General features: G+C 61.9%; 6 protein-coding genes across 9 annotated transcripts in view; 1 reads left to right on the top strand and 5 right to left on the bottom strand.

The window, feature by feature from the left end:
- Positions 1-597: 597 nt before the first annotated feature.
- Positions 598-2000, bottom strand: RASSF1 (Ras association domain family member 1). Its single transcript, XM_027700342.1, has 2 exons — positions 1751-2000; positions 598-969 (listed from the first exon to the last, which is right to left on the bottom strand). The coding sequence occupies exons 1-2, from the start codon at positions 1998-2000 to the stop codon at positions 746-748; spliced, it is 474 nt and encodes a 157-aa protein (XP_027556143.1). The 3' UTR covers positions 598-745.
- Positions 2001-3067: 1067 nt separating this feature from the next.
- ZMYND10 (zinc finger MYND-type containing 10) lies at positions 3068-26360 on the bottom strand. 3 transcript variants are annotated; one of them, XM_027701078.1, is made up of 12 exons: positions 13318-13412; positions 12490-12598; positions 11823-11939; positions 10687-10740; positions 10442-10585; positions 8416-8504; positions 8023-8123; positions 6566-6738; positions 6135-6260; positions 4312-4433; positions 4011-4136; positions 3068-3361 (listed from the first exon to the last, which is right to left on the bottom strand). In XM_027701078.1, exons 1-12 carry the CDS (start codon positions 13410-13412, stop codon positions 3274-3276), a joined length of 1344 nt encoding a protein of 447 aa, XP_027556879.1. In that variant the 3' UTR covers positions 3068-3273. The 3 variants fall into 3 exon arrangements, with proteins under 3 accessions (XP_027556879.1, XP_027556880.1, XP_027556881.1); XM_027701079.1 differs by lacking the exon at positions 13318-13412 and adding an exon at positions 26356-26360 and having other exon boundaries at positions 3246-3361; positions 12490-12825; XM_027701080.1 differs by having other exon boundaries at positions 3246-3361; positions 13365-13416.
- NPRL2 (NPR2 like, GATOR1 complex subunit) lies at positions 13503-16935 on the bottom strand. The gene is made up of 11 exons (XM_027701081.1): positions 16835-16935; positions 16605-16696; positions 15995-16163; positions 15674-15782; positions 15232-15368; positions 14862-14959; positions 14739-14775; positions 14514-14607; positions 14312-14429; positions 13953-14095; positions 13503-13685 (listed from the first exon to the last, which is right to left on the bottom strand). The coding sequence occupies exons 1-11, from the start codon at positions 16904-16906 to the stop codon at positions 13618-13620; spliced, it is 1137 nt and encodes a 378-aa protein (XP_027556882.1). The 5' UTR covers positions 16907-16935; the 3' UTR covers positions 13503-13617.
- LOC113976158 (cytochrome b561 domain-containing protein 2) lies at positions 17134-19047 on the top strand. The gene is made up of 3 exons (XM_027701083.1): positions 17134-17270; positions 17358-17395; positions 17573-19047. Exons 1-3 carry the CDS (start codon positions 17144-17146, stop codon positions 18074-18076), a joined length of 669 nt encoding a protein of 222 aa, XP_027556884.1. The 5' UTR covers positions 17134-17143; the 3' UTR covers positions 18077-19047.
- On the bottom strand, positions 19274-22183 carry TMEM115 (transmembrane protein 115). Its single transcript, XM_027701082.1, has 2 exons — positions 21162-22183; positions 19274-20442 (listed from the first exon to the last, which is right to left on the bottom strand). The coding sequence occupies exons 1-2, from the start codon at positions 22013-22015 to the stop codon at positions 20241-20243; spliced, it is 1056 nt and encodes a 351-aa protein (XP_027556883.1). The 5' UTR covers positions 22016-22183; the 3' UTR covers positions 19274-20240.
- The window catches only part of CACNA2D2 (calcium voltage-gated channel auxiliary subunit alpha2delta 2), a 238634-nt gene continuing 235625 nt past the window's right edge, over positions 23375-26383 (bottom strand). For both annotated transcript variants that reach the window (XM_027701077.1, XM_027701076.1), the window contains 2 exons: positions 26125-26213; positions 23375-25453 (listed from right to left, as the gene is read on the bottom strand). In XM_027701077.1, the coding sequence (XP_027556878.1) occupies positions 25325-25453; positions 26125-26213 (218 nt within the window). In that variant the 3' untranslated portion in view covers positions 23375-25324. The remainder of the gene's footprint in view (positions 25454-26124; positions 26214-26383) is intronic.

Below are 26383 nucleotides of genomic sequence, written 5' to 3'. Positions count from 1 at the left end.
CCCGCCCGGCCCGCGGCCCCGCCGGGCCGGCGGGCACACGGACACACCCGGCCCCGCGCCAGCCCGGCCGGCCCCCGGGCTGGGGCCCGGCTCGCCCCGCTCCCGGCTCGGCTCAGCCCGGTTCCGCTCCTGGGCCCGGCTCCGCTCAGCCTGGCCCTTGGCTCGGCTCGGCTCGGCCCGCTCCCGGTCCCTATCGCGGCTCGGCTCCGCCCGCTCCCGGGTCTCGGTCCCGGCTCAACTCCGCCCGACCCCAGTCTCAGTCCCGGCTCGGCTCAGCTCAGTCTCTATCGTGCTCCTGTCCCGGCTCGGCTCCGCCCGGTCCCTATCGCGGTCCCTTTCGCGGTCCCAGCTCGGCTCAGCGCGGCGTCTCTCGCGTCCTGCCCCGCTCCCGGCTCGGCGCGGTCCCGGTCGTGCCCCGCCCCGGCCGTGGGGCTGACGCGGGCCGGGGGCGGCGCGGCGGCCCCGCTTCCGGCGGTGACTTCACCCGCGCCCGCCCGGACACGGCTGTGCCCCGGCATGGCTCGGATCGGATCGGCTCGGTGCAGAGCGGGCAGCTCGGCACGGCACGGCTTCACCGCCCAGCACAGCCCTGCAAGGCTTGGCACAGCCCAGCATGGCACAGACTCACACAGCCCAGCAAAGCCCAGCCCAGTCCAGTCCAGCAAGGCTTGTCACAGCCTGGTATGGCACAGCCCGGCATGGCACACCAAAATGCAGCAAGGCTCGGCACAGCTGTGACATGGCCTCACATGGCACAGCCTGGCATAGCCCCCCCACAAGCCTGGGCAGCCCCCAGCTTGACTGCCCTCTGCCCATGCTCTCCCTCAGGGACGGGCCCAGGCCTTACCACGTTGGTGTCCTTCTCCAGCACCTGCTCGTTGCCATCATCCTCGTCGCTGGCACCCGAGGGGCCACTGCAGTCCAGCCGCACCAGGGCCCGGCACCGGTAGTGGCAGGTGAAGCTGCAGTCTGGGGACAGGGACAGGACCAGTTGTCACCACCACCAGCAGCCTGGGTGTCAGGGTCAGGGCACTCATGCATGGTGGGACAAGGGCTGCATGGGCTGCCTGCCCATGCAGTGCCCAGGGACCCAGGGGTAGCACCCATGTGGGACATGATGCTGTGCCACGTGCTGGCTGGTCCTGCAGTGCCTGTGTGCCCTGCTGGGCTGTCCAGTGTCAGCTGCTCAGTGCCTGGTACTGGGATGCCCAGTACTAGGATGCCCAGCATGGGTACCAGTGTGGGTGCCCAATACTGGGATGCCCAGTGGCCAGTGAGGATGCCCAGTGCTGGAATACCTGGTGCCTGGTGCAGGTGCCCAGTAAAGGGATGTGGGGTGCCTGGTGAGGGTATTCTGAATGGAGTTGCCCAGTGCCTGGTGAAGGTGCTCAGTATTGTGATGCCCAAATAGTGGGAGTGCCCAATACCAGGGTGCCTGGTGGGAGTAACTGGTATCGAGCACCCAGTGTGGGTGCCCAGCGCTGGGATGTTCAGTGCCTGATGGTGGGATGCCTAGTGCCCGGTGAAAGGAGTACCCGGTGGTGGGGTGCCCGGAGGCGGGCTATCCGGTGCTCGGTGGAGTCACCCGGTGCCGAGGAAGCAGAGTGGCGGGATGCCCGGTGCCTGGCAGGGATGCCAGGTGCCGGGATGCTGGATGGCGGGGGTGCCAGGTGCCGGGATGCCCGGTGCTCAGAGGCAGGATGCCCGGTGGCAGGGGTGCGGGGGGCCCGGGGCTCGGCGCGGTACTCACGGCGGCACTGGAGGCTCTTCCTGCCGCCGCCCCAGACGAAGTCCCCGCAGAGATCGCACCAGGTGTGCAGCCCGCGGCGCCGCGGCTCGAAGCGGTGCCCGCCGCCCGGTGCCGCCGTCAGCCGCGGGTCGGGATGCGCTCCGGGGCCGGGCCGGCGGGCCGGGCTGATGCGCAGAGCGTTGGCCCGTTCCAGGCGGCCCCGGCCCGGCCGCGGCTCCGGCTGCAGCTCCCGCAGCTCGATGAGTTCCATCGCCCGGCGGCCGCGGGCGCTGAGCGGCGGCGAGGCGGGGGCCGGCACCGGGGTCGGGGCCGGGGCGGGGACCGGGAGGAGCCGCCCTGTCCAGGCACCGCGGGGGAAACTGAGGCAGGAGAGGGGGAGACGGCGAAATGCCCCGGGGTCCCGATGGCCAACTCCGGTCCCGGCGAGGACGGCGGGGCGGGCTGGAGGCGGGGATGAGGCTCCCGGAGCCGCCGCCGAGGAAGGGGGGGGCCCGCTCCGGCAGTCCCGCTCTCTCCGCCACCTCTCTCAGGACCGGGACAAGCTGCGGTCTCTGTCTCAGTTCCCAGCGGGGAAGGGGCTAAAGGCACCTCTGGCAGCCAGAGAGCCTTGGACCCACTCGGGCTGGCCGCAGCCCTGGACGTGCAGCCTGGGGTTGGTGTGAGTTTACTCCATGCTCCAAGCTCGAGCTGCTCAGTTGGGGCTGCAGCTGGACCGAGGTGGCTTCCTGCCTGCTGTCATGGGTCCTACAGCAGCAGCGCTGCTGCAAAGCCTATTTTGGGGTGTCAGGGAGTCTTAGGCACCCCATCAGCAAAAGGACATGGCCTCGCCAACCTTTCCCAGCCATGCTCAGACCAAGGCTGCAGCCCTTTGGCAGTGAGAGGTGAGGACGCACCCCAGGTACATCCCCACCAGTAAACCCTGTTTACTGGTGATACTGGTGGGCGGGGGGCCAAGCCCTTGGTGCTAACACTACATCAACAGAGAGGAAAGGGGGGGAATTGTCCCTGCAAGGTGGCAGATGAGGAACACCCGAGAAATTCACAGCGAGGTGTTTGTGCAAACCACATCCTCTGCTCCCCACATTGCTCTAACGACAGTAAGAGGTGGTGGGAGGCCTTCTCGCCCCCTTCCCTCCCCGGCTGCAGAGGGCTTGGTCCTTCTGGTAACCACATCCTTACAGGCTTTTTTGGGTTCTCTGGGATTTCTGTTGTTGCAGAGGGGAAAACGGACGCACATGCCTCTTCCTGGGTGCAAGGGAGGAAAGGGAGCAGTTTAGCATCTTCAGCTAGGAGAAGAAAAAGCAGGAGCCAAGCAGCTGTGGGGTACACAAGGAGTTTTATTAAAGAAGGCAGCATGGTGGGGTAGTGGGAGAGGGGAGGAGAGGACAAGCCCGGCCAGTGCTGCCTGGGGCTGGGAGCAGGCAGAAGGGGCCTTTGCCAGCTTCTCTCCAGCTGCTGGGCTGCACACTGGGGAACCTCAGCCTCGCTGAGCTGTGGGCCAGATGCCAGACACCCCTCTTCTCTTACAGGTCATCCACAACACTCCTCGGCACCTCAGCCATCAGGTTGCAGGCAGGCTTGTGCTTCTGCCAGTGCTGAACCTGGCAGGCCCTGTGGAGGGTAAAGCTGCTGTCAGGGGCAGTGGAGCCATGTCCACCTCCGGGAGTGAAGGAGTAACAAGGACAAACCCCAGCACCACAGTCCCCTGGGCACTGGAGGGGACCTGGCATGGCCCAGCATTAGCCCAAGAGGGAGATGGATGCGGCCCTCAGTTCCGGGGGCTAAGACGGTTTAGCGCCAGACCTTGCCAGATGGTTCAGGACCAGAGAAGATTTAATTTACTGCCACCATCCCAGCTGCCACATCCCAGCCTGTCACCTGCACCCACGGGGTCATGGGTGCTTTCCTCCCCACCCCTGCCACACCAAGATGCAGAGGAAAGAAACTGACACCACGGAAAACCCAGCCCGTCGCTGCTGTCACTGTGGGCAGAGGCAGCTCAGCACCTCGCAGCTGCAACACAACACTCACCAGCACCTCCTGCACCAGCAGCCCAGCACATCACCCTCCCACAAGATTTGGAGAGGTACATGGCCAGTGGAGAGCTGGTGGTGCTGAACAGGGGTGGGACTCCTGGCTTGCCCTGGCCCTTTCTCAGTATCCTCTGGTGAGGTGTCTGGTGCTCTGGGGATCACTGAAGGGCTGCAGGGGGGGCCACAGGGGACTGCAGGGGACACAGGGGGTGGCAGGGCTCCCTTACCGTGTGCAGTACCACTCGTTCCGGCAGCGAGAGCACCTCTTAGCTGCTTCTACACCACACACCCTGCAGCGGGGCTTGTCAGGGGCCAGAGCCTCCATCATGTCCAGGCTGTAGGTTTGTGTCCACCTATGCAGGCAGAGAGGGGTGAGGCTGCTTATGGGGAACTGCTGACCTGCAGCAAGCTGTCCCCACTGCACCCTGCCACCACAGACCCCTCTGTCCTCCCAGTGCTCAGCTCCAGCCCCTGCTAATGGGGATACTGGCCCCACTGGCACCCCATGTGCACGTACCAGGGCCTCACCTGCGTGCCTGGAGCTTCAGCTCCTCCTCGGTGGGGCTGAAGGCGTGTTTCACCTGGTGCTTGGCAATGGCCTCCCACTTCCCCGAGTTTTTCTTGAGGATGTGGTCCCAGATGACAGGAACCTGGTGGGAGAGGCAGGGCAGGAGGAAGGGGTTCTAGCAGTCTGACCAAAGGTGCTGTGGTTCGAGGCTGTTCAGGGGGGAGGCAGCCAGCTCTGGGCACAAGGGTGAGGGTGAGCAGAGGCAATGTGTGCTTTTGGGTACATGGAAGGGAACGATCCACTTGCCAATGAGCGTTCAGGTGAAACAAGGCAAAACTTTTGGGGTCTGGTTGGGAATGAGTATTCAGCCCTGAGGCCTGGGCTCCTGAAGAGAAAGCCCTGGGATCTCAGCACCCTGCATGCTGGCAGCAGCATGAACCCCGTGCTCTGGAGCCGTTTGCCTGAGCAGATTTTTCCACTCGTCACTTCCCTGAAGATGAACACTCGGGGAAGGGCTGGCCAGTTCAAAAGGAAACACACCAGCCAAGAGCAGCGTGGGGAGTTCAAGCTCTGGAGAGGACGATGCTGCTTCAAACAGCACTGCCTTCTCCAGCAGAGTAAAAATAGCCAGGCCTGGAAGGGGAGGAGGCTGCTCTGGGAGCAACCGAATGGAAAAAGGCCTTTCCTTAGCTTGGCTCAGTGACAAGGAGTGAGTTCACCGCTTTCTGGGCAGAGCAGGGAGCCCATGTCTGTGCTTCCAGCTGGCTCCCCCTGCCTGCCCCCCGGGCTCAGCCCTGGTCCTTGACACGAGCAGGAGCAGCACCGGCACAAAAGCGGAGCTACGAGAAGGGCAGCAGCCTGGACAGGGTCCCCAGCGTGGCAGCTGCCTGTCGCTGTGCCACCAACACGCTGGCAGTCGAGGCACTTGGCCTGAATCCATGTCCACCTCCGCCCTGCTGCCATCCCCAGCCCCAACCACTCAGCTTGCTGGTCTGCAGCTTCCCCAGGCCCAGCTCTTGGCCTGGGCTGTGCCTATGGATCAGCCACATCCAGCGCTGACAGGACATGTCACCCTCCTCCCAGGCCATGGGCCAGGTACATGGGGACAGTGTGCTTCCCCTCCACACAGCCCAAAAGGCCACTGCCCAATCTACTCATCTGCTCCAGGAAGTGGCATGGGAGCTTCCAGCAGTGGGGAAGAGCCTCTGCTCTCCCAGCTCTTCTCAGTAGCCTCTTTGCAGATCTGCCCCCACACTCAGTTTCTCCCCTCAGCTCATGAGAAGGCAGTAGAAACACTTTTCTCCAGAGACTACCACTGCACAGATTAAAAACCCAAGAACCTCATGGGTGTTTGAAGACCATCAGTGCCTAACACCCAAGGTCCAGACACCATCTGGGACCAGCAGACTGTGTTGTCCCTCAGTACCCAGTGTGCCAAGAAGTCCCCAGCCAGGGCTGTAAAAGGGGACTCTTCCCAGGGAAGTCCAGAATTCAGCAGGAAAACACTGATAAAAGTTAGATGAAGAGTTAATTGTCAAAACAAGCCAGGAGCTGTGTCTGCTCCATGCAGCCACCATCCCAGGGACTCCGTGTGACCTGGAGAGCTGTTTATACCACAGCATTTATGTCTTTAGATGTGACTACTTGGCCACTGCAGTGGCAGGACAAAGCTCTCACATCACCCACAGGCAGCTTTGCTGGCAATAAGGGTGTAACTACGAGATGGGTGCTTGGCTGTTTTTCCAGGGCACCTCTCCAGAGTTTAGTGGGAGAAGAAAGAGGTAGAGAGTTATCAGGCTTAAAGCAGAGCATCTGGAGAGGTGAAGGAAGGGCCACAGGATACCTGCTCCAGGATGAGATCCTTTTTGGGGGGAGCTGGCTCTGTCACTGCCAGGTGGCTCAGAAATCTCTGCATCTCCATCAGGTTGGGCAGCTGGTCAATGAGGACATCTGTCAGGAACACACGGAGCTGTGGCCATGGAGGGGAGAGAAGAGAGAATGGAGAGAGGTCAAGACAAAAGAGTCAGAGCTAGGGAAGCAGCAGGGCCAGAGCAGGGATTTGTGAGGCACTGGCAGAGTGAACTACAGGGGTCTTGTGAGGTGCATTCAGGAAGGCAAGCTTTGCTGCTGCTGGTACAGTGACAGACCCGCTGTTATCACACCGCTGGCTCCTTGGAGCGCACAGTGAGGATGGGTGAGAGTCCAGAGGTGCCCAGTGCTGGCAAGGTCCCACTCCGCTGCAGGGCCCATGGCCTTTGTGCTGCAGGGTCCTACCTTGAGGAGCTGGCTCTTGTTGAAGCCATCAAAGTGGTATTTGCGCTGGCACTCGGGGCTGAGCAGGAGGTTGAGGAGGGCAAGCCACACCTGCCCATCGAGTTTGGTCATCTTCACCTGGTCTTCAGGGGGCACCACGTGCCATGTGCCATTCTCAAACTTCTTGAGCTTGCCTGAGGGACGGAAGAAGCAGGGAGACACAGCACTGTCTGAGGGAAGACAGCTCAGAGGTGGGGATGCTGGCCTGTGGTCACTGCCTCACTTCACTTGCAGGAAAGCCCCTCTGCTTCTGCCTGCCTCAGTTTCCCCACCCGTTGCTCAGCATAGCAGCCTACTTTGTGCTGAGGCAATACATTAGAGAGTAGGAAAAGTAGAAAGAATATGTATTAAAAAAATAGTGCTGTGGCAGGAATGGAAAGATCCCTGAGACATCTCCCTCTGTACTTGGCCAGGAGTGTAGAGGAGTGGTAGACGGTTGCTGCAACAACAGAGCAGCTGAAGAGGCACATTTTGGGGTACCAGCATGGCCAATACCCGCTCTTCTCGAGTTTCTTCTGTCAAGGAAAAGCAGAAGTAGCATGGATGTAACAGAAATGACAAAACAAGCTCCACAGGTACTGTGCAGCTCTGGGGGATGGAGCAGGATGTGACCCTGCATCTGCACAGCCTGGAAATGCCTTTGCGCTTGTCTCTTTCCAGTCCCTCCCTCAGGGCCTGGGATCAAAGCCCCCTCCGATATCCCAAGTGCACAGGCAGAGAGAAGGGATGTGTTTCGTGGCTGGAGGAAAGAGGAAAGCTCCTACATCCAGCTGGGCTGCTCTCGGCAGGCACACAGCCACGTGCTTCCAGCAGCTCTTCCTCCCCTGCCCGTGCTGTGACCCCCTGGAGCAGGGCTGGGGGGAGCACAGGTTCCCACGCCCCAAGCCCCTGCTCTGAGGCAGGCAGGGGGGGAGCTGGGAGGCTCTGGGGGGCTGAAGAAGTGCAGGAGGTGATGACTGATGGGCATAGCCTGATCAGGGGCCTTTGGCAAGAGTGAAGCTCAAGGACCAGCAGCATCAGGGCAATTGGTTTGCTGCCGGGGAGCCCATGTCTGGCTCCGATTCTTAGTGCTGACCCGGAAAGGTGCAGGCAGGCTGGGATTGGAACTCTGGTCTTTCTGTGTCCAGAACACTCCTCAGAGGAGCACGTGGGCCTGACAGACATGTTACACTCCAGTCCTGACCATGATCAACTCAGAAAAGACTCAGCCCCATGTGAGGATCAGCTTTTGGGAGCATTGCCAAGCCCCCAGCCCAGCTGTGCTGCAGCTGTTCCCAAGCTTCAGTCGGGGAGCACTAGTGAGGAGCTGGAGGGGAGGGGAGAGGGAGAGCAGCTCTGCAAGGTCTCAGACCCCTCAGTGAATGCAGGCCCCAGCACAGCACCATGGTGCCACAGGAACCACAGGGCACGATCCGTACCTGCTTCCCAGCAGCTCCAGGGGCAATGCTCCACCAGCTCGACGAGGAGGCAGGGCAGATTGTGGGTGTTCAGCATCCGTGTCAGTGCACTGAGGGGCAGGCTGGAGACATGACAGAAAGGGTGAAATGGCACTCACAGAGTAATGCCAGAATTTGTATCTACAAATGCTCCGTGAGGCAACTGGGAGAGGCGGGAAAGAAACAATGCTCTGGGTTCCCCAGGAGTACCATGGAGCAGGATGGAGTGCTGCTGTGTTTTCCTCCCAGGGCACAGTGCCACTGCCACTGTGGGTACAGCCAGCTGCTCAACAGGGTCCAGGCACCCGCTGTGACCCCATGGGAATCTCATCCAGAGAGCTCAGCACGTGTCCTCTGCTGCTCCTGGGCACCCACCTCTCCACCTGGTCGGTGATGAACCGCAGCACGGACAGGGCCTTCAGGGAAATCTCAAACTCCATTGCCTCTGCCTGCTTCTGCAGCTCCTGTGGAGGGACAAGCACAGCCTTGGGATTTCGGGCCCCATTTCCCAGGAGCTGTTGACTGTGCAGTGGTAACCACAGACTGGGGAGGAAAACAGAGCCCTTCAAAACAAGCTGTTTCTCATTCTCATTTCCCTGCCTGTTTGCCAGGGCAGCCACTGCAAGTGCTTGCAACTCACTGTTGCTCATCCCTCATCTTCCTAACAGGTCATGAGCGACTTCCAGCAGCAGTGCTCCTGCACAGGAGGCTGAAAGAGGCTGGTCCCAAACCTCTCCTCTCTTCCCCCTTGGGGACCATCTTGTGGCCCATGGCCCTGCAGAGACCTGTGAGGGTTGAGGGAGGAGGAAACTGCAGAGGAACCAGAGGAGGAGAGAGAAACTTGACCCTGGTGCAGCTGCAGCCCTACATCCACCCCTCCTGCATCTGCCTCTCCCCTCCAGCTAGAATATCTGCCTGTGGTTATCCCAGCCCGCAGCTCTGCCACACTCTCCAGCCACCCAGCCTCTTTCCCTTCCCAGACTGCATTGGACACCCTGCTCATCCCCACATGCTCAGCCTAACAGCCTGGCCACCCTCTGACTCAGCCTCTTTCGACACCACGGGGATGGCTTTGCTGAGCAGGGCCAAGTTCTCCCTGGCCCAGGCAGAGCTTTTCTCCAGTCCCAGATGCTCAGCAGCTCACACTTCTGTGTGCAGAGCACTGACCTCAGCATCTTGTATTTCTCCAAAGTGCCACTGCAGCAGTTCCCTTCCAGATTTCTGTGGTAAGCAGCTTTGCGGTCCCTGTACTGGTGCCTCACACATTACTAAGAAAGCCTTATGGGCTCTTCCTCTCTCTCCAAATTGCCCTAGTGAGGCTTTTTCCTACAGCTCCTCCCGTTATCCAGACCTCATCTCTGCTACCTTGAGGCAGGGACCATCTTTTGCCTGTGCTTCTGGGGCACAGCAGAACAGGAGTTACCACTGTACACAGTTACAAAGGACAAGAGGCTCCACAACACAGAAGAGGGCAGGAACAGCTTTTTCATAGGGGTTATTGTACAAAGAGTCAGGAGAGGCTGGAATGAATCAGAGGAAACCAGGCTCCTTGGGAGATGAGTGCTTCTGAGAACCCTATTGGCTCAAAAAGGTCTGGGTTTTCAACTTCAGTCATGTCAAAGCACTAACAGAGACAGCCCCTTCCCCTCCCCAGCTGGGAAAACATTTCCTGGAAAACATCCCTATTGTGCTCCAGAGCCCTCCACTTCCTTCCCTTTTCTGGAGGAGGGGAACGTGCTTGGGCAACAAGCCAAAGGATAGAGGCCCAGGGAGGTACAGGCTCTCCCTTTTTAACCCTGCTTCTCCAGACACTCCTGATGTGCAATTTCAGGTGCTGAGAAGCACCAGAGGCAAAGAGATCTCCCACTGCGGGAAGGTGTGTGTGGCAGCCTGGGAACACCTCACTGGGAACAGTTCCAGGCTTGCTGCTGGCCCAAGCTAGCACAGAGGAGGTATCTCTTAGGGAGCCAAGGAAGTTGGAGGAAGCACATTAGGACGATTCCTAGTCATAGGTGAAGCCTCTTATGTTTAACTCCAGCGGCAGCCTGACCCAGGGTGGCTCGCCAAGCTCCAGGGAGAGACACCCCCCAGCTTCCAGGAGCAATGGCAAATGGCCAAACCCCTGCAGTGTCAACTCTCCAGCATGTCCCATCCCAGAGCTCTGAGTGCATCCCGCAGGAAGCCTCAGCCTGTCACTGTCACCACAGAGGGCAGAAGCCTGGCTGCAGGGTGGAGCTGCTGGCAACAGAGGAGCACCAGCACAGACACCCTGCGAGATGGGCGGGACTCGCCGGGATCACAGCCAAGGGGTTCTCCATGGGAAGGCTCCCCCGTGCCTCTGCAGGCTGCCCACATTCTCCACCACACATGTCCTCAGCTTGCTCCAGGAGTTCCTCCTCACCTGCATGGACGAGGGGCTGGCCAGGTCCTGGGCACGCAGCTCCACTGCCTGTCCTTTGGCGCTCCGGGCCGCGAGCAGGGTCAGCTTTCGGTGGCAGTAGTCAATTAAATCCAGAATGCTGTCCTCTGCTGACTCACAGATCTCCTTCACAACGACATGAGTTTCACACAGGGCCAGTCCCCACAGCCATAGCCTTCCACCCCCCAAGGGATTCTCCACTGAGGAAAGCTGAACCTGCCTCTTACCTTGTAAAAAAACACCGTCTCCAAGAGGTTAATGATGGAGGCTTCATGGTGCAGCTGTGAGAGGAGGATGGCAAGAGTGAGCTAACAGTGGAGCAGCACTGAGGACACAGGCACTGGGACAGCTAAAAGAGCTCTTCTAAGAACCTGCTTGTGTAGTTGTGGCCAAAAAAACTAGTCCAAGAGAAAAATACAAGTGATGCAACCTTTAAAACAACCCCAGTTCATGCAGTTCATATTAATGTTTATGTTAACATGCCTGTGACACTCTAATACACTGATGGAGAGCCACGTTTCCCAGCAGGCAGGGCAGTGCCTGTGCTGCAGGGGCAGGACAACCACAGCCCTTGGTGAAGCTGCAGCCCCTGACTCTGGCACACAGCCACTGCCAGGACAGTGCTCTGCATGGCTGTGCTTCTCCCAGCCCCTGGGACTGGGCAGACAGCCTTGTCCCAGGGCTGAGAACCATAGGATAACTGCCTCGAGGCCATTGGCTGCTCAGGGAAGACACCACCTTGCCCCAGCAAGGTGCTACCCTGGACTGAAAATGGGCTAAAGCTTCCAAGACTTGGGCAGATCTCCCTTGGTTCAAGTGCTGCATCCCTCTGCAGCGAAGTCCAGCTCTGGAGATCACTCCCTTGCCAAGAATGGCCCAAAGGACCACTGGTCCCAGGAGCAAAGTAAGAAAAAAGTTACATTTTCATTAAGACAGAGGCATGTAACCTCAGAGAGCTTCTGGCTGGAAGTGCCAGAGAAAAACAGGGCTGAGAGAGGGGCAAATACCCCAGGGGTATCACTGCCTGGGAGCGAGGGCAGCACTGGGAGCTGTGAGCCTGGAGCTCAGCCACCTCCAGGAGTGGCTTTTGCTGCATCCAGCAGCTTCTGCAAGCCCCTGTGTGGGATTAGAGAGGGTAAAGCCCTGCACAAAAACAAACCTTCCCTGGGAGCAAGTCCCCGCCCTTCCTGGGGGCAAAGGCATGTTGTTGTTTGGGGCTGTAGGAAATCAGGCACTTCCCACTGTGTCCCACTGCCCACCACAACCTGGCGAGATATAAAACCCCAGCTCTGACACCTTGAGGGTGACATTTATTTTCAAGGGTTGCTGTGCCCACCCCATTTCCACACTGCCCTCTACTCACCACCACATAGATGGGGAAGGTGCTCCTTGGCTTGAAGTCCTCCAGCCGGCACAGCACGGGAAAGACCTTGTGCTTCCAGATCTCCACAGAGATCAGCTCCCCAATGAGAACAGGAATCTAGACAGGGAAGGGATGGGGAAGCAATGCCTTTCAGACCAGTGCTGCAGGGGGAACCAGTTTTGTTGCTAATGGTCAGCCACACTGGAGTCCTCCCAGGGAGGAAGGTGGCCCTGGGGCATCCTCTGTATTCACCCAGCTCAGGAACCAACAGATTCTCCCAACAGAGCAGCAGGCAGAGCTCCTGGGGCTGCAAAGGTGGAAGGTGACCCTGAGGAGCTGGGCAGGTCCAGGCAATCACATACCCTGGTGCAGCCCAGCACATCCTGGGACTGGGACACCTCAGGCATAGGGCGGAGATCCGCAACTGGCAGGGCCAGTGCACGAAAGACACCAAAACAATCTCCAAGAGAGAAACCAGAGATCAACAAGCAGAAATACCACAGCTTGATCTTTAATTTTTTTTTTTTTAAAAACAAAACTGACAAATGTCACCAGTCAAATGTCTTTTCCAGAGACACAAGATTCTTCACCATTTTATTCCAAAATTGCACATTGCCCACAGAACAAGCCGAGCTGGGGGATGCCTCCTGCCCCCAGGGAAGCTCACCTTGGCGTAGGTGACCAGCAGCTCGGTGAGGAGCTGCTCCTGGCCAGCAGAGGCGCTCAGGATGCCGTGCATATTCAGCTTCTCCACATACTCGTGCTGCCGAAGCCATCTGGGGGGCAGCCAGCGAGGACATCTGTGCCACAAACCCCTGGCCAATCCGGCACAGGGGCTCTGCTGCGCTCCCAAAGGGTCCCTCGTGCAGGGAAACCTGCTCTTGGAACCCCCAAAATCCCCTGCTGTGCTCTGAGCCTGCGGTCCCTGGAGCAGCAGGTCCACCAGGGCAGCCCTGCCCTCCTGCCTGTACCCAGCAACACCTTCACTGGGGACACCACAGGACTGGGGGACCCCTCTCCATCACCCCTTCCCACACAGAGCCTCCAGGGCACCCCAGATCTGGGACTCTTCTTTGGCTCCCCTCCCCCTAGACCCCCCTAACTCTGCCAGTCCTTTCAGGAAGGCTCTAGAATTGTGACCCATCCTCTCCCCCGACCCCACACGGACCCTCTGGGGACACTCCAGATCCGCGACCTTTCCTCGCCCTCCTACTCCCGAACCCTCCGTTCCTCCCCAGTCCTTCCAGGAAGGCTCCACAACTGCAGCCCTTCTCTCCCCTCACCCCACCCTTGCCCTCTGGGCTCACCTCAAAACCAGGGCCCCTCCTCTCTACCCTAAACCTTCTGGCAACCCCGTTTACCCCCACCGTGACCCCCTGGGGGGGCGGGGGGAGCAAAACCGGGATCCCTCCTCGCCCCGAAGAGCCCCAACAGGGACCCCCCAAATTTAAAGACCCTGTCGCACGTTCCCCCTCGCAGGACCCTGTCCCCGCACCCCTGCCCGCCGGTGTCCCGCAGCTCGGTGCCCTGAAGCGCCCGCACCAGCGCCTCGGCCTCGGCGGGCGGCAGCGGCGCGGGCACGGCGGCCATGGCGTCCGCACGGTCGCTATGGCAACGGTGGCGCCGCTGCCGCCCCCTGCCGGCGCGGAGGACTCGCCGCGGGCGGCGCGGAGCGGCCTCTGCTGCCCCCTGGCGGCGCGGAGGAACGGGGGACCCACGGGGGACCCACGGGGGACACGCGCGGCTTGGGGGGACATGGGGGACACGCGGGTTCTGGTGCGGGCCGCCCCCGCCGTCACTTCCAGCACACGATGATGTTGGGGTCGTTCTCCAGGCGCTCATCCAGCTCCTTGTAACTCATGCCTGGAGGGGAAGGCAGTGCGTATTAGTGGGGTGTCAGTGGGGTGCCTGGCACCGGTGTCGGAGGGGCTGGGTGGGCTCCCCAACCCTGCCCCTGGCACCATGGGCTCGGCAGCCCGGCTTGGCACAGAGCCTCACCACAGTCCCATCTCCCTGCAGTCTGAGGGCTCCCGAAGGGTGACATCCCCAAACCAGCACACAGCCCTGGGCAGGCAGACGTTCCCGTGTCTCCCGCCGGCCCCGGGGCCTGCGTGGAGCCCGGATCCGTACCGGTCTTGCAGCAGATCTCGTCGTAGCTGTGGCAGCCTGTGTACAGCCGGGCCGGGTGGCTCCGCTCGTCCCGCGTGACCTTTACGGGGTATTTCTGGAGCCTCCGGATAAGGCCCTTCATCAAACCAAACTGGATAAGCCTCCTGGGGACAAGGAGGGAAGAGACTGGGACCACAGTGCTGGGATGCCAAACACCCTGGCTCCCTGCAGTCCCTTCTGGTTCCACCATGCCCCATCACTGCCTCATGTTTCCTACCCTAGAGACGCAGGGGTTGGCTACTCCCTGCTTGCTCCCCCACACTGTCCCTGCCACCCCTGGTGTCACCACTGCCCTTGGGGACCTGCAGGAGGGCTCTGACCTCTCATCCACCCTCTGGAGCTGCACGGTGTAGCGGGAGATGAGGTCTCTCACAGTGGTGCCAGGGCTCAGCCCACAGTACAGCTGGAAGACATCCCTGAGGCTGGCTCGCTTGTGCCCTGCAGGGACAAGTCACCAGTCAGCTGTCCTGTCCCCCTGCACGACTCCCTGTCTGCCAGCAGCCCCAGGTGGGGTCACTGTACCTTGCTTGGTGACGTAGGACAGACACTCTTCCTGGAGACACTTGTCATCCACCAGGTCCTGGACCTTCGGAGTGGTGCAGTAGACATTGGAGTACTGGAGAGTGAGGGAAAACCAGCTCTGTTCAGCTGTGACTCCAAGAGACAGACCCAGCCCACTCCCACCCTGCTGTCCCCCCAACACAGCCACTGCCCAAATCCCGCTCACAGTACCACGGCCTGACCCACCTGGAGTATGGAGACAAGCGTGACAACCCCATAGTACCTGCAGATGGACAGGGAGATGTGAGAGACCCTCTCTGCCAGCCCCCACCCACCTCCTTGGGCTGTCCAGGCCCTCCAGGCACTCACAGCAGGTTCTGCACGGCGATCCGCACCAGGTTCAGCTCCACGTCGGCTTCCGCGGAAATCTTCTGGACGTGCCGAAAGCCGTCTATGTAGGGCAAGATCTGGGAGGGGAGGAGGCAAGAGCTAAGGGGGGAGAGATCAGAGAGGCCCCAGGCATCACCCTGAAGCCCAAGAACCTCCTCTGTGTCTGGGCAGCTCCATCCCCAGCAGTGCTTTATGCTCATGCTGGGTGAATGGTTTGCTCGCAGCACAAAGACCAGAGGGGCACCAAACTCTGCTCATTATTGCGGCGATCTCCAGGACAGCCCAACTGCCCAGGCAGTCTGGAAACAGCTCCCTTTCAAAGCCTGCTGCCATGGTAAGGCACACAGACCTGCTGCGTGGTGAGATCCCACTGGGAGTTGAAGAAGTCATCCTTGTCTTGGGTGAAGACGGGGACATCGTACTCCTGCACGATGGGGGGGTCCGGGCGCTGCTCGATCACCTTCAGGTGGATGGTGTTGGACTCATCTGCCCAGGAAAAGGGTAAGGCTCAATCCTCATGGAAACCTGTGCTCCCTCCGGAGCTCCCCGCCCATCAGCCCCAGGACACCACAATGCCACATGGAACAAGGTGTTTACAGCCCATTAACCCCATCCCACCCATCCCTCTGGGCCACCCAGGGCAAGGCTGGCTCAGACACCCCCAGCTCCAAGCACAGACAGGCAGGGAGCTTCTGGGAGCAGCACAGGCAGAGCAGACCCAGGCAGGGGATGGCCCAGCTGCCCCCTCAGCACCACCCAGCCCCGCCCATGGGCCAGCACAGCTGCCATACCTATGGGCAGGGTGCACTTCCCTTTGGCATTCAGCTCCTCCAGCAGGATGGTCATGATGGGGACCAGCTTCTGTTTACTCTCCTCGTTGGAGATGAAGCCACTTTCCAGCTAGAAAGAGCAGAAAACCGCGTCAGCTCCTCCAGCAGGCTATAGGAATCTGGATCCCATTCTCCCTTAAAATTCAAGTGATCTTGAAGTTGGTAAAACCAGTACAATGCCCTTCCCAGCAATGCCCAGTACCCCAGGATGTGCTCCAGGACACCAGTGGGGTGTCCACACCCTGTGGGGAGGATCGGGAGGCAGCCAGACTCGGGTTTCACCTCGAGGGTGGTGAGGTAGCCAGCCAGCTTCTTCACAATGGGCTCCAGGGCACAGGCCTTGGCTCTGGCGTCGCACACGAAGCCCAGGTTGAAGAGCAGAGCGTTCCTGCTGTACTTCTTGTGTTCGATGCACACGGGGCAGCCGATCAGCTTCTTCTCCATGGCTGTCCTGTGGGAAGACACATAAAACCTGCACCTACAACCTCGGGGAGATCTGAGCCCTGCACAAGGACAGCTCCTGGTCGGCTGTGGATGTGGGGGCTTCTCTAGTTTGCAGGAAATATGATGGCTAATCCCTCCACGCTCAGAGTGCAAAACTCAGTCTGAAGAAGGGGGAGGAAAGAGTCAGTCATCGGAGAAGAAAACAAGTTTCCTTTCAAAACCAGCACAGCTCTCCTGACTCGTTTGGCTTCCCTGGATTTGAGGCTGACAGAGCAGCACACGCAGCACCAGCCACCCCCAAATCAGACACTCATCCCTGCACGGGCACCTGCAGGCATGGCAATGAACCTGCTGGCCACGGGGATAGCACCCCCTGAGACCCGGCACTGTCACAGCACCGCGATGTCACCCCCACCCAGCGGGGAAGGGACGGGGGGTCTGCACTCACACAGTGATCAGCTTGTTCTGCAGCTCGGGCTTCGTGATCACGTACACCTGGATGGTGTCGAACAGCTCCCGGGAGATGAAATCCTCAGGGACCTGCGGAGGCACAGGAGACTCCGTTCCAGCCGAGCCCCGGGGAGCAGCCGCCACCGCTGTCTCTGTCCCCACTTTTCCCCCATGGGCGCTCCCGTGCCCCAGTCCCAACCCGCCCGCTCTCGGCCCCTCGCCCCGCACCTGGTAGGTGATCTTGGGCCCCAGCGTGGGGTGGAACTCGCTGAAGAACACGCACTCGATCCGCCCGCCCATGGCGGCACCGCAGCGAACGACCCGACCCCGCCGGCCACCGTAGCGGGGCTGCGGGCACACGGCCGCGCCGCCGGGGGCGGGGCCTCGCTCATGAGCGACAGCTCTTCCCACCACTCAGAGGCGGCGCCGCGCGGCGGGGGCGGGCTCTAGTGCTGACGGACAGCCCGGCTTGGCCAATAGCGGCCCGCGCCGCGGCCCCGCAGTGTCGGCGGCGGTCGCTCCGCCCGCCCGGCCAACATGGCCCTGACGGCCGAGACCGAGTCCCGCCTGTACCGCTCGCTCCGCGTCGCCGCCGGCGCCGCCGCGCACCTCGTGGCGCTGGGCTTCCCCGCCGCCGTGGCCGTGCTGGCGCGGCCTGGATCCAGTGAGTGTCGCGGGGCCGGGACCGGGGCAGCGGGGGGGCGGCCGGGCCAGACCTCCCCGCTCACTTCATCCTGCCCTTCCCTTGCAGGTCTGTTCTCCTGGCACCCGCTGCTCATGGCGCTCGCGGTAAGTCCCGCCAACCCGGGCACCGTGGCAGAGACAGGGGCCGTGCCGGTGGAGCCCCCGGGCGGTGCGAGGCTGAGCCCCGGGAGCCCCCGGGAGCCGGGAAGCCGAGCCCCAGTTTCCTTGGGGGAGGGGTGGGTGCTCGGCCGGTGCCAACCCCGCTGTCCTCTGCCTTCCCAGTTCTCGTTCCTGATGACGGAGGCGCTGCTGATCTTCTCCCCGGAGACCTCGCTGCTGCGCTCCTTCTCCCGCAAGGTGCGGGTGCGGGCACACTGGGTGCTGCAGCTGCTCGCCCTGCTCTGCGCGCTCCTGGGGCTGGGAATCATCACCTACAACAAGCACCTGAACGGCAAGGGCCACTTCGTCACCTGGCACGGGCTGACGGGGCTGGTGGCCGTGCTATACGCGGGCGGGCAGTGCGCCGGGGGCGTGCTCCTGCTCTACCCCAAGCTGATGAAAAACTGGACGCTGGCCAAGCTCAAGCTGTACCACGCCACCTCCGGGCTGGTGGGCTACCTGCTGGGCTGTGCTAGCCTCATGCTGGGCATGTGCTCACTCTGGTTCACCACGGCGGTGACCGGCGTCTCCTGGTACCTGGCCATGCTGTGCCCCCTCCTCACCAGCCTGGTGATCATGAACCAGGTGAGCAACGCGTACCTGTACCGCAAGCGGAGCCAGCACTGAGGGCCTGGCGCACAACCGAACCCCCTGAGCGAGCTGGTGAGGCCGGGGCTCCCCCTCACAGCCCCTCCTGCTTGCACAAGGTCTCCTTGGAACTTTGTTTCTACTTCCTTGTCTCTTGTTGGTCCTGGATTGTCCTTAGTGTCAGCTACAATGTGTGTGTGACACCTCCCACCCGCCCCGATGGGGACATTTCCCAGCACAGGTAAAGCTGCTGGTCCCTGCAGCAGCTTGGTGCTCAGTGCTGGGAAATGGAGGGTTCGCTCAGGATTCCTGCTCCTTTCCCATTCCCACACAAGGACTGCTTTCGAGCAGGCAGGACAGGAGTCATCCTAGTGAGGAGGGCAGGGAAGTCCCCTCTCTCTCCTGGGAGGCCACAGTGGGCACCACGCTGCCTCTCCTGCCACAGGGGGCAGCTTGGCCGGGAAAGCACAGGGCACGGTTGTGGCTTTTGGCCCTGGGAGGGCTGGGGCAGAGTGGTGGCACCCGAGGCAACGGTACAGGAGCACGTGTGTCCCCATGGCACGAGGGCTCCCCAGCACCAGAGCGGCCAGCCCTGCCCAGAGGCCACGGGTCTGGGCACTCGCTGCCACGCACAAACCCCTCCCCAGGCTGGGGCAGCACAGCCTCGGCTTGTCGAGGTGGGGTCAGTTTACAGAGCAAATGACTGAGCCAGCCTGTGAACGTGCAGCCAGCAAAGGCATTTTGTCCTTTGGAGAGGCACAGGGAACAGTGTGAGCATGGGGAGAGGCACAGGCCTGGGGGACGAGCCCTTGGGAGGGCAGGAAGGGACCTCCTTGCTGGCACAACAGCCTTTCTCCCAGCCTGCCCACCCTCGGGGCTGCTGTGAGGCTCTGTCTGCAACTCCTCAGCACATATCCTGCTCCTGGCAGGGCTGGAGAGCTGGGAGCGGCTCCCAGGCTGAAAAATTCCTCTGTATCCAGAGCTTTTATTCAATAAAAATTTCAGGCAGCTACAGTGCAACAAGCCCTCTTTACTGCTTGGCGGGGGGGACACGTGACTTTTTGGGGTGCTGGCACACATCCCCCCTGTAGATTTCCCACCTCCTCCTAAAGGGTCTCTCCCAACCTGCTGGGAGCACCTGGGAAGAACCCCCCTGCCCAGGCTCCTGGCAAGAGCCCCGGGGGCTGCTCTGGGCCAGGCCCCCCGCCCTGCCCGTGCTCTGCTGCAAGAGCCAACTCTTTCAAAGAACTCTTTATTGATACCCAAACGTCCGTGTTCTTCCCGTTTGACAAAACCTTCTCGTGTGGTCCTTTAAAAAAATAATCACGACACCGCTGACCTGCATCCCGGGCTGGGAATTGCCCGCTGGATCAGGAGCTGTGAGGAGGCTGTCGCAGGGAGCATCCTCTCCATTCAGGAAAAAAAAAACCACCAACACAGAGGGAGGGAAAGAGAAGGGGGGAGCCCATATTCTACCTGCAGGAAAGAAAACCTGCTGCTGGAGGAAGCAGCGAGAGCTCCACCATAAAAATTTAATTCCAGCTTCTAGTGTAATCTGACAAACGGATTAGCCGGGGAGCAGCCAAGGGCACCGGCTCCTCGCAGGGGGAGGGGGGCAGGAGAGGGAGGAGCAGAGAATCCCCACTGCAGAAAGCCTGGAGCTGGCAGTGCTGGACCACTGCTGTGAGGGGCTGGGAGGCCCCTTCCTGACCAGTGGCCTGTCCTCCCTGCCCAGGGTGGTGGGAGGCTCCCCATGGGAAAGACATCTGGAAAAGAAACCCACCAGCCTTCCCATTCCCTCAGTTCAGGACAAAACTACCTTCAGAAGGGAGGAAATAAGTGTTGAGTGCTCTGGCCAAGCCCTGGCACAGAGGAAAAGCTGACTTCTATCCCACAAGGGCGAGCGCAGCGGCGTTGGGGTGGGGATCAGCCCCGTGTCCCTGTCCCGGGATAGCCCCCGCTGACTGTTCTGACTCCACGGCCCGGCCCGCGCCGAGGGGAGCGGCTCCAGCAATCCCTGTCCTCGCGGTGGCGGCAGTGTCACCGTCCCGGGTGCCTGGTGCTGGCCGCGAGCAGCAGCAAAGCGTTGCTGGAATGAGGTGTCCCCCTGCCTGTGCCACGGGAGGAGTCCCCGCTCCCAGCCGTGCGGGATACAAGGGGGATTAGCAGCTCTCCAAGGGAGACAGGGCGGGAAGGGGGCCGGTCACAGCTGGGCCGGGGCATCCTGGAAGCTGATGAGGTTGGACTCCTGGCCGGGGCTCTTGCCAGCCGCGCCGGGGTCGGGCAGCAGTGGGGTGTCAGCCTTGGCCGCCGCTGCCTCCTCCTCCTCATCCTCCATGCTGGGCCAGGCCGACTGGTCCTCCACGCGCTTCAGCCGCTCGTTCAGAGCCTTCAGGGCCAGCTGCCTGTGGGGCAAGGGCACACCTGGTTAACCCTGGGTCCAAGGGGCAGGGCAGGGGCTGACGGCTCTGCCCCACGGGGCACTGTGTGAGCCCGGCCCTGGCTCCTTCCCAGCAGGAAAGGGTGGATTCAGCAGCACTGGGGACGACCCGGAGCGCACAGGACCGCTCCACAGACACTCACACAGGCTCCCAGACTACACACATGAGTTTTTGCGCCACGTGGTGCGCTCGGAGGCTGTCAGGGAGCATACGGGCTGCTCTGGGAATGGGGAATAGAGGCATAAAACAGGGCAGGGAAAAAGGAATGCCAACGCCTTGTCCAAACCCTCCTGCTGGGAGTCAGGAGGGCCAACGCCGGATGTGCAGGAGGGCTGGGGCGTGGGGCTGACTCACTGCCTTCCCCTGTGCCGGGAGGGTGCAAGACTGCCGTGAGCCGGGGCTGGCACCTCCCCAGGCTGTCCCCCTTCCTTCTGCAGGGACCCCAAACCCTGTCTGCCCCTTCCCCAGCATCTCCCCACTGCTCCACATCTTGAAGAGCAGGATAACATCCCACCAGCCCCGTGAAATGCTCCTCACCACCTCCATGGCAGGGTAGCCCCCATGCAGACGGTCCCTGCTTAGCAACCTGCATCTAAACCTACCCCCTCCTCCTTGTTCGGATTTTAACCCGACCCTCGCTGTCCCTCAACACACGATCCCCACGGCAGCAGGGCGGGCGGTACCTTCTCCTCTCGGCGTCCTGGGGGTCCGTGCCCGGCAGGCTGATGGTGATGGAGGACGGGGCGCCCACGTCGTAGCGCTTGACGGTCTTGCGGCACACCCTCACCTTCACCAGGACGCCGTGCACCAGGTTGGCCACCAGACCCACCACGGGCTGCAGGATCTCGGGGAAGAAAGTGGCGAAGGCGAAGTGGTCAGACATGTCTCCGCGGCCTCTACTGTGCCGCTGGTAGAAGCGGAGATAGACCCAGCTGGAGAGGAGCCCGAAGCCGTACGAGGCCAGTACATTGCTCTCGACGAGGGCAGCGAGCCGCAGCAGAGTCAGGAGGAGGAGCAGGAGCATGGGGACAGCCTTCATCCTGACCTGAGGCACCTTCAGCACGGTGCTGTCCCCCATCGTCTGCTTGAGGGCCACCAGGACCCCGCCGAGGAAGCCCAGCCCGCCGTGGATGCGCACGGCGAACAGGTAGTCGAGATGGAAGGAGGCCACGTAGGTGAGGAAGTAGGCGAGGGCCGCCAGGAGCCCCACGGAGATGTTCACCACGGCGAAGAAGACGAGTAGCTCCAGGGCTCCCCAGAGGGGCTCCAGCAGCCGCCCCGCCGCCCCCAGCGTGGCCAGCGCGGCCGCCAGCCCCCAGGCGCGCTGCTCCACCAGCCCGTGCGTCAGCAGCGTCCACACCCAGAAGTTGGGGGGCAGCAGGTAGCCCGGCGTCACCGCCAGCCCGTAGGCCGTGTCCAGCCCGAAGGAGAGTAGGTACAGCAGCACCGCGGCCGCGCTCAGCGACTTCACCACCACGCTGGTGCCGGCCAGTGCCGCCAGAAAGTGCTGCCGGGCCACCGGCAGGTACCGCCGCATCTTCGGCCCCGCGGGCGGGACGGGGCGGCCCCGCGGGGGCTGTCCGGGCCCCCCACCCCGCCCGCCTCCCCCCCGCGCCCTCCCGGTGCCGCTGCCGGTGCCGCCGCCGCTCCGCCCGGGCCGGGCCGCGCTCAGCCCCGCTGCTGGGACAGGCCGGGCGCGGACAAACAGCGCGGCTGCGCCTGCGCGGGGGCGCGCGCGACGGGGCGGGGGCGCGCCGCGGGGCGGGGCCGGGGCGTCGCGGGGCACGTCGGGACTTGTAGTCCGGAAACGTGAGGGGACACGGAGATGGTGGGGGGGGACACGGGAGACATGGACATGGGAGGGATATGGACACGGGGGGGATATGGACATGGTGGGGTGCCACGGGGGACATGGACACGGGGGGGGACACGGGTACGGGGGGGGCACGGACATGAGGGGTGACGCAGACATGGGGGGACACGAGATAAACGGCCGTGAAGACGCGTACACAAGGGGGGTCACGGACACAGAGGGACGTGGACACGAGGGGCACGGGACAAACCGCCGGGAGGATACGGACACGGGGGTGACATGGACACGGTGGGGCACGGGACAAACGGCTGGGAAGCACGGGGATGAGGAAGGGACACGGGCACGAGTGGACATGGACGTGGGGGTGACACAGACATGAGGGGACACGGGACAGACGGGGGGACATGCACACAGAGGGGACATGGGACGAACAGCTCGGGGGACATGGACATGAGGGGTGACACGGACATCAGGGGACGCGGGACAAACGGCCCGGGGGCATGTGGGACAAACGGGGAGGACATGGACACAGAGGGACACGGGACAAACGGCCGGGGACACATGGACACGGGGGACATGGGGAAAAGGGGTGGCAGAACACGGTTATGGGGCCGTGAGTGGGACAGTCATGGGGAGGTGGACACGGGGGGCGCAAACCCTTGGAAGAAGGGACGTGGACACGGGTGGGCTGTGCACAGGGGGCACTCGGGGACATTGAACCCACGGGACAGGGCTGTGGGGACACAGACACAAGGGGACGTGGAGTGGGGAGAGCGGACATAGGGATTTGGGGAAGGGGCAACACAGTCCTGAGGGGACACAGGGAGATGGGGGGGCCTGGAGGGGGGGCTGGGAAGAGGCTGAGCCTCTGCTGCCCCCCAGCCCTCCTGTGCAGCGTGTGGGGCTCTGCGAACCCACGACTCTGCTGCGTCCCTGCCTGTGCCCAAATCCCTGCCCGTCAGCCTCACAGAGGTGCAGCACGTGTGAAGGCAGCAGCCCCCCAAATATCCTGTGCCACCCCACATGCTGTGACCCCCCCCCAGCCGTGCCCACCCCCCCGGGCAATGATGCAACCACCGCCTGTGAAGTGAAAATATGAACATTATTTAATAACTGAGTCTCTGTAATAAACCATTTGAAAATATTTTACAAGGAGTCACACGCACAATATCTTACAAATTGTCTTTTTGTTGGTTTTTTTGTTCTTTTTTTTTAAGTTTTCCAACTCTTCTGTACAAAAAAAAAAATCAAAACCCAACGAAATAAAAAATAAATTAAAGAAAATAAATTTAAAAACCCAACGCCTTTGAATGAGCAGAGAGAAGCTTTTGGGCAGGGACAGGGCAGGACACAACCCCGGCGGGACGGGGGGGCCCGGGGCCACGCCGCCCCTTCGTCTCATTGGTTTTTAACTTAAAATAGACTATATATGTATATATTTATAGGTATGTATAGTGGTGGTTTTCTGGCAGAGCACCTAACTAGACTACAGAAGTACACACACTCCCGGTAACACAGAGCCATCTGTTCAAACACGGTTCCCAGAGACAGTAACCAAACACACACTGAAAAAGCTACAAGCAGAATGACCATTAATTAACCCCCAGCACTAATTAGCGCCTGGCGCCCTCCCCAGCCCCCCCGGGGTGGCCGTGCCGAGGGGGCTCCCCTTGACCCGGTTGATGGGGTGGCTCTGAGCGGGGTGGCCCGGGGGGGGGTGAGGGTCCCCAGGGCTGCCTGCCCGGGCAGGGACCCCCAGCACTGCCGGGAGCAGTGGGGGGCACGGGTGGTGGGTATGGCACCCCCTGCACCGCAGCATCCCGGGCTGTCACGGCCGGGCACCCTGTGCTCGACCCCCCCAGCCCTGCGGCACCTCTTCTGGATGGGTTAGTGGGGTGCCAGAGCTGAGCAGCTACCTCATCCCCTCCTTGGCACCCAGCATTTTGACTGGGGAGACAAAACACCCCCACCTGAGCTCCCCGGTGCGAGCCCCAGCCCCTCCCGCTCCCCCAGCACTGCGTGCCCCCCAGCCAGGGCCCCCGCAGCAGCCGGGGGCTGCTCCCCTCGCCATGGATGGTGCCCCGAGGGACGGGCAGGGGGGCCTGGCACGTCCCTTCTGGGGATATGTGGCACCTCCCGCTCCACTTGGCACTCGGGGACGTGCGGCATGTCCCGCTGCGGGGCATGTGGCGTGACCCACTCGGGAGCTCATCCATGTCCCCCAGGGGAGCAGCACGTCCCCCTGGAAGGACGAGGGGTGTAGGGCAGGGCTGGGGGGTACAGGGCTGGGCGGGCAGGATTCACAGTGATCTGCAGAACGGAAAAGAAACAAAAAATATTTTCCCCCCTCCTTTTCACCCCAACATCTGTGCCCAAGAACAGCTGAGCCAAGTGCAGGGACCAGGGCTCCATTGTGCCACTGCCCCCCGGCCCTGCCCCTGCCCGCTCTCAGCCCCAGCCCGCAGGGATGCTGGAGCTGCCCCACACACCCGGGGGCCGGTACCGCTGGAACAAATACTACTGACCCGCACACTCAAGTCAAAGTCCTTTTTTTCTTTTTTTTTTTTTCTTTTTTTTCTCCTTTCACCCCCCACCCCCTTTTTTTTTTTCTTTCATGTGTCCTCGTTGCTGACAATAAACCCCGCCTGTCTCCAGGTGAAAATGTTGGAAACTCGATGTAGAAAGATCTCCTTTAAAATCTTCAGGCTAAAAAAATAGGCGAGGTGGATTGGGGGGGTCGTGGGCGGAGGGCTCCGACGCCACTTTTCCGAGTCCGAGCGGCCGGGAGGGCGCGACGCCGGGGCACCGTCCCGGTCCCCGCTCTGCCGGGGAGCCCCTGCCCAGTCCCCGCTCTGCCGGGAGCCCCTGCCCGCACCCCGACTCTTCTTTGGCTGCGGCCGGTGTGGAGAGCGGGGCGGCATCGCGGGGGTCCCCGAGGCAGCGGAGGGGACGTCGCTCCCGCCCCACCGGGCCGGGCAGGGGGATGGAGATGGAAGTTGAAAGAAAAGAGAACTGGCGGGGGCGGCCAGGGGGCTAAAGGCAGGCGGCCGGGGGCAGCGGGTGCCGGCTGGTGCTGGAGTAGAGGAGCAGCAGCTGCAGGGAGAGCAGGACCCCCACGGAGGGGGCGAAGGAAGCCCCTCGGCCGCAGTCTGAGGTATCTTCCTGGGCGGGCAAAGAGAGGGGGGGGCCGTGGGGCACCCCCAGCAGTGCCTCGGCACCACAGGGGCACCCACTGCCCTGGAAGGGGCACTCACCACCCCCCTGCAGCCTGGCTACACCTCCTGCTCTAGGGTCCCTGTGGCATAGCCCCCTCCCCCCCGAACAACCCACGGTGCTGCTCTCTCTGGGACCCCCACGCCTCTGCTCTCCCCCCAGGAAGGCACCTCATGGTATTGCTCTCCTAAGGACCCTTCATAGCTCTGATCTCCCCAGGGGGCACCCCAAGGCTCCTGACCCCCCACGCTGGGTCCTCCCAGGGCTCCAAACCCCCATCAGGGGGGTGCCCCCAGAGCACTGTGCCCCCAGGACCCCCTCATGGCTCTGTTCCCCTCAGGGGAACACTCCATGGCTCTGCTCCCCCACTGTGGGGGCACTCACCCCTCCATTCCCCCCCAGGGGTGAACCCCTCAGCTCTGCTCCCCTGCGGTCCCCTCACGGCTCCAGTCCCCTGCTCAGGGGAAACCCACTGCCCAAATTTCCCCTATAGGAGAACCCCACAGCTTTGCTCCCTTGGGGACGCCCCATGGCTATACCCCCCCACCCAGAGGGCACCCCCTGCTCCCATCTCTTCCCAGGGGACCCCCCAGCTCTGCTCCCCCCCACACCCCACGTACTGTTGCATTGTAGTCAAAGCAGATGTGGGGGCCTTTCCGGTAGCGGGGCCTGTCCACCAGCTCACACTGGTTGGGGTCCCTCGGGGGAGCTTTGCAGGTCAAGGAAACCACCGGGGACACAGCAGCGAGGGCTTGTGGGTCCCCCTGCGGCCACCTCCAGCCCCTCTGGTCACAGGGCACCTCCCTCCACCTCCACCAACCCCACAGCTCCCTGCCCCCTGCCTGTCCCACAGACCACACGTGTCCCCCGATCCCTCTG

This window comes from Neopelma chrysocephalum, unplaced genomic scaffold (assembly GCF_003984885.1).
Source record: "Neopelma chrysocephalum unplaced genomic scaffold, ASM398488v2 Primary Assembly neopelma1_147, whole genome shotgun sequence".
Classification (NCBI taxonomy): Eukaryota; Metazoa; Chordata; class Aves; order Passeriformes; family Pipridae; genus Neopelma; species Neopelma chrysocephalum.
This window is presented reverse-complemented; position numbering and strand designations above follow the sequence as displayed.

Coding starts and splice junctions, on each gene's coding strand:
- LOC113976158 (XM_027701083.1), top strand. CDS start 17,144: ATGGCCCTGACGGCCGAGACCGAGTCCCGCCTGTACCGCTCGCTCCGC. Junction 17,271..17,357: donor GCTGGCGCGGCCTGGATCCA/GTGAGTGTCGCG, acceptor CTTCCCTTGCAG/GTCTGTTCTCCTGGCACCCG. Junction 17,396..17,572: donor CGCTGCTCATGGCGCTCGCG/GTAAGTCCCGCC, acceptor CTGCCTTCCCAG/TTCTCGTTCCTGATGACGGA.
- RASSF1 (XM_027700342.1), bottom strand. CDS start 2,000: ATGGAACTCATCGAGCTGCGGGAGCTGCAGCCGGAGCCGCGGCCGGGC. Junction 970..1,750: donor GAAGAGCCTCCAGTGCCGCC/GTGAGTACCGCG, acceptor CCCTGTCCCCAG/ACTGCAGCTTCACCTGCCAC.
- ZMYND10 (XM_027701078.1), bottom strand. CDS start 13,412: ATGGCCGCCGTGCCCGCGCCGCTGCCGCCCGCCGAGGCCGAGGCGCTG. Junction 12,599..13,317: donor CGGGACACCGGCGGGCAGGG/GTGCGGGGACAG, acceptor GCTGCCCCCCAG/ATGGCTTCGGCAGCACGAGT. Junction 4,137..4,311: donor CTGAAGCTCCAGGCACGCAG/GTGAGGCCCTGG, acceptor CTGCCTGCATAG/GTGGACACAAACCTACAGCC.
- TMEM115 (XM_027701082.1), bottom strand. CDS start 22,015: ATGCGGCGGTACCTGCCGGTGGCCCGGCAGCACTTTCTGGCGGCACTG. Junction 20,443..21,161: donor CAGGACGCCGAGAGGAGAAG/GTACCGCCCGCC, acceptor CTTGCCCCACAG/GCAGCTGGCCCTGAAGGCTC.
- NPRL2 (XM_027701081.1), bottom strand. CDS start 16,906: ATGGGCGGGCGGATCGAGTGCGTGTTCTTCAGCGAGTTCCACCCCACG. Junction 14,960..15,231: donor GGGATCTCACCACGCAGCAG/GTCTGTGTGCCT, acceptor CTCCCCTCCCAG/ATCTTGCCCTACATAGACGG. Junction 14,608..14,738: donor CGCTTGTCTCCATACTCCAG/GTGGGTCAGGCC, acceptor CTCACTCTCCAG/TACTCCAATGTCTACTGCAC.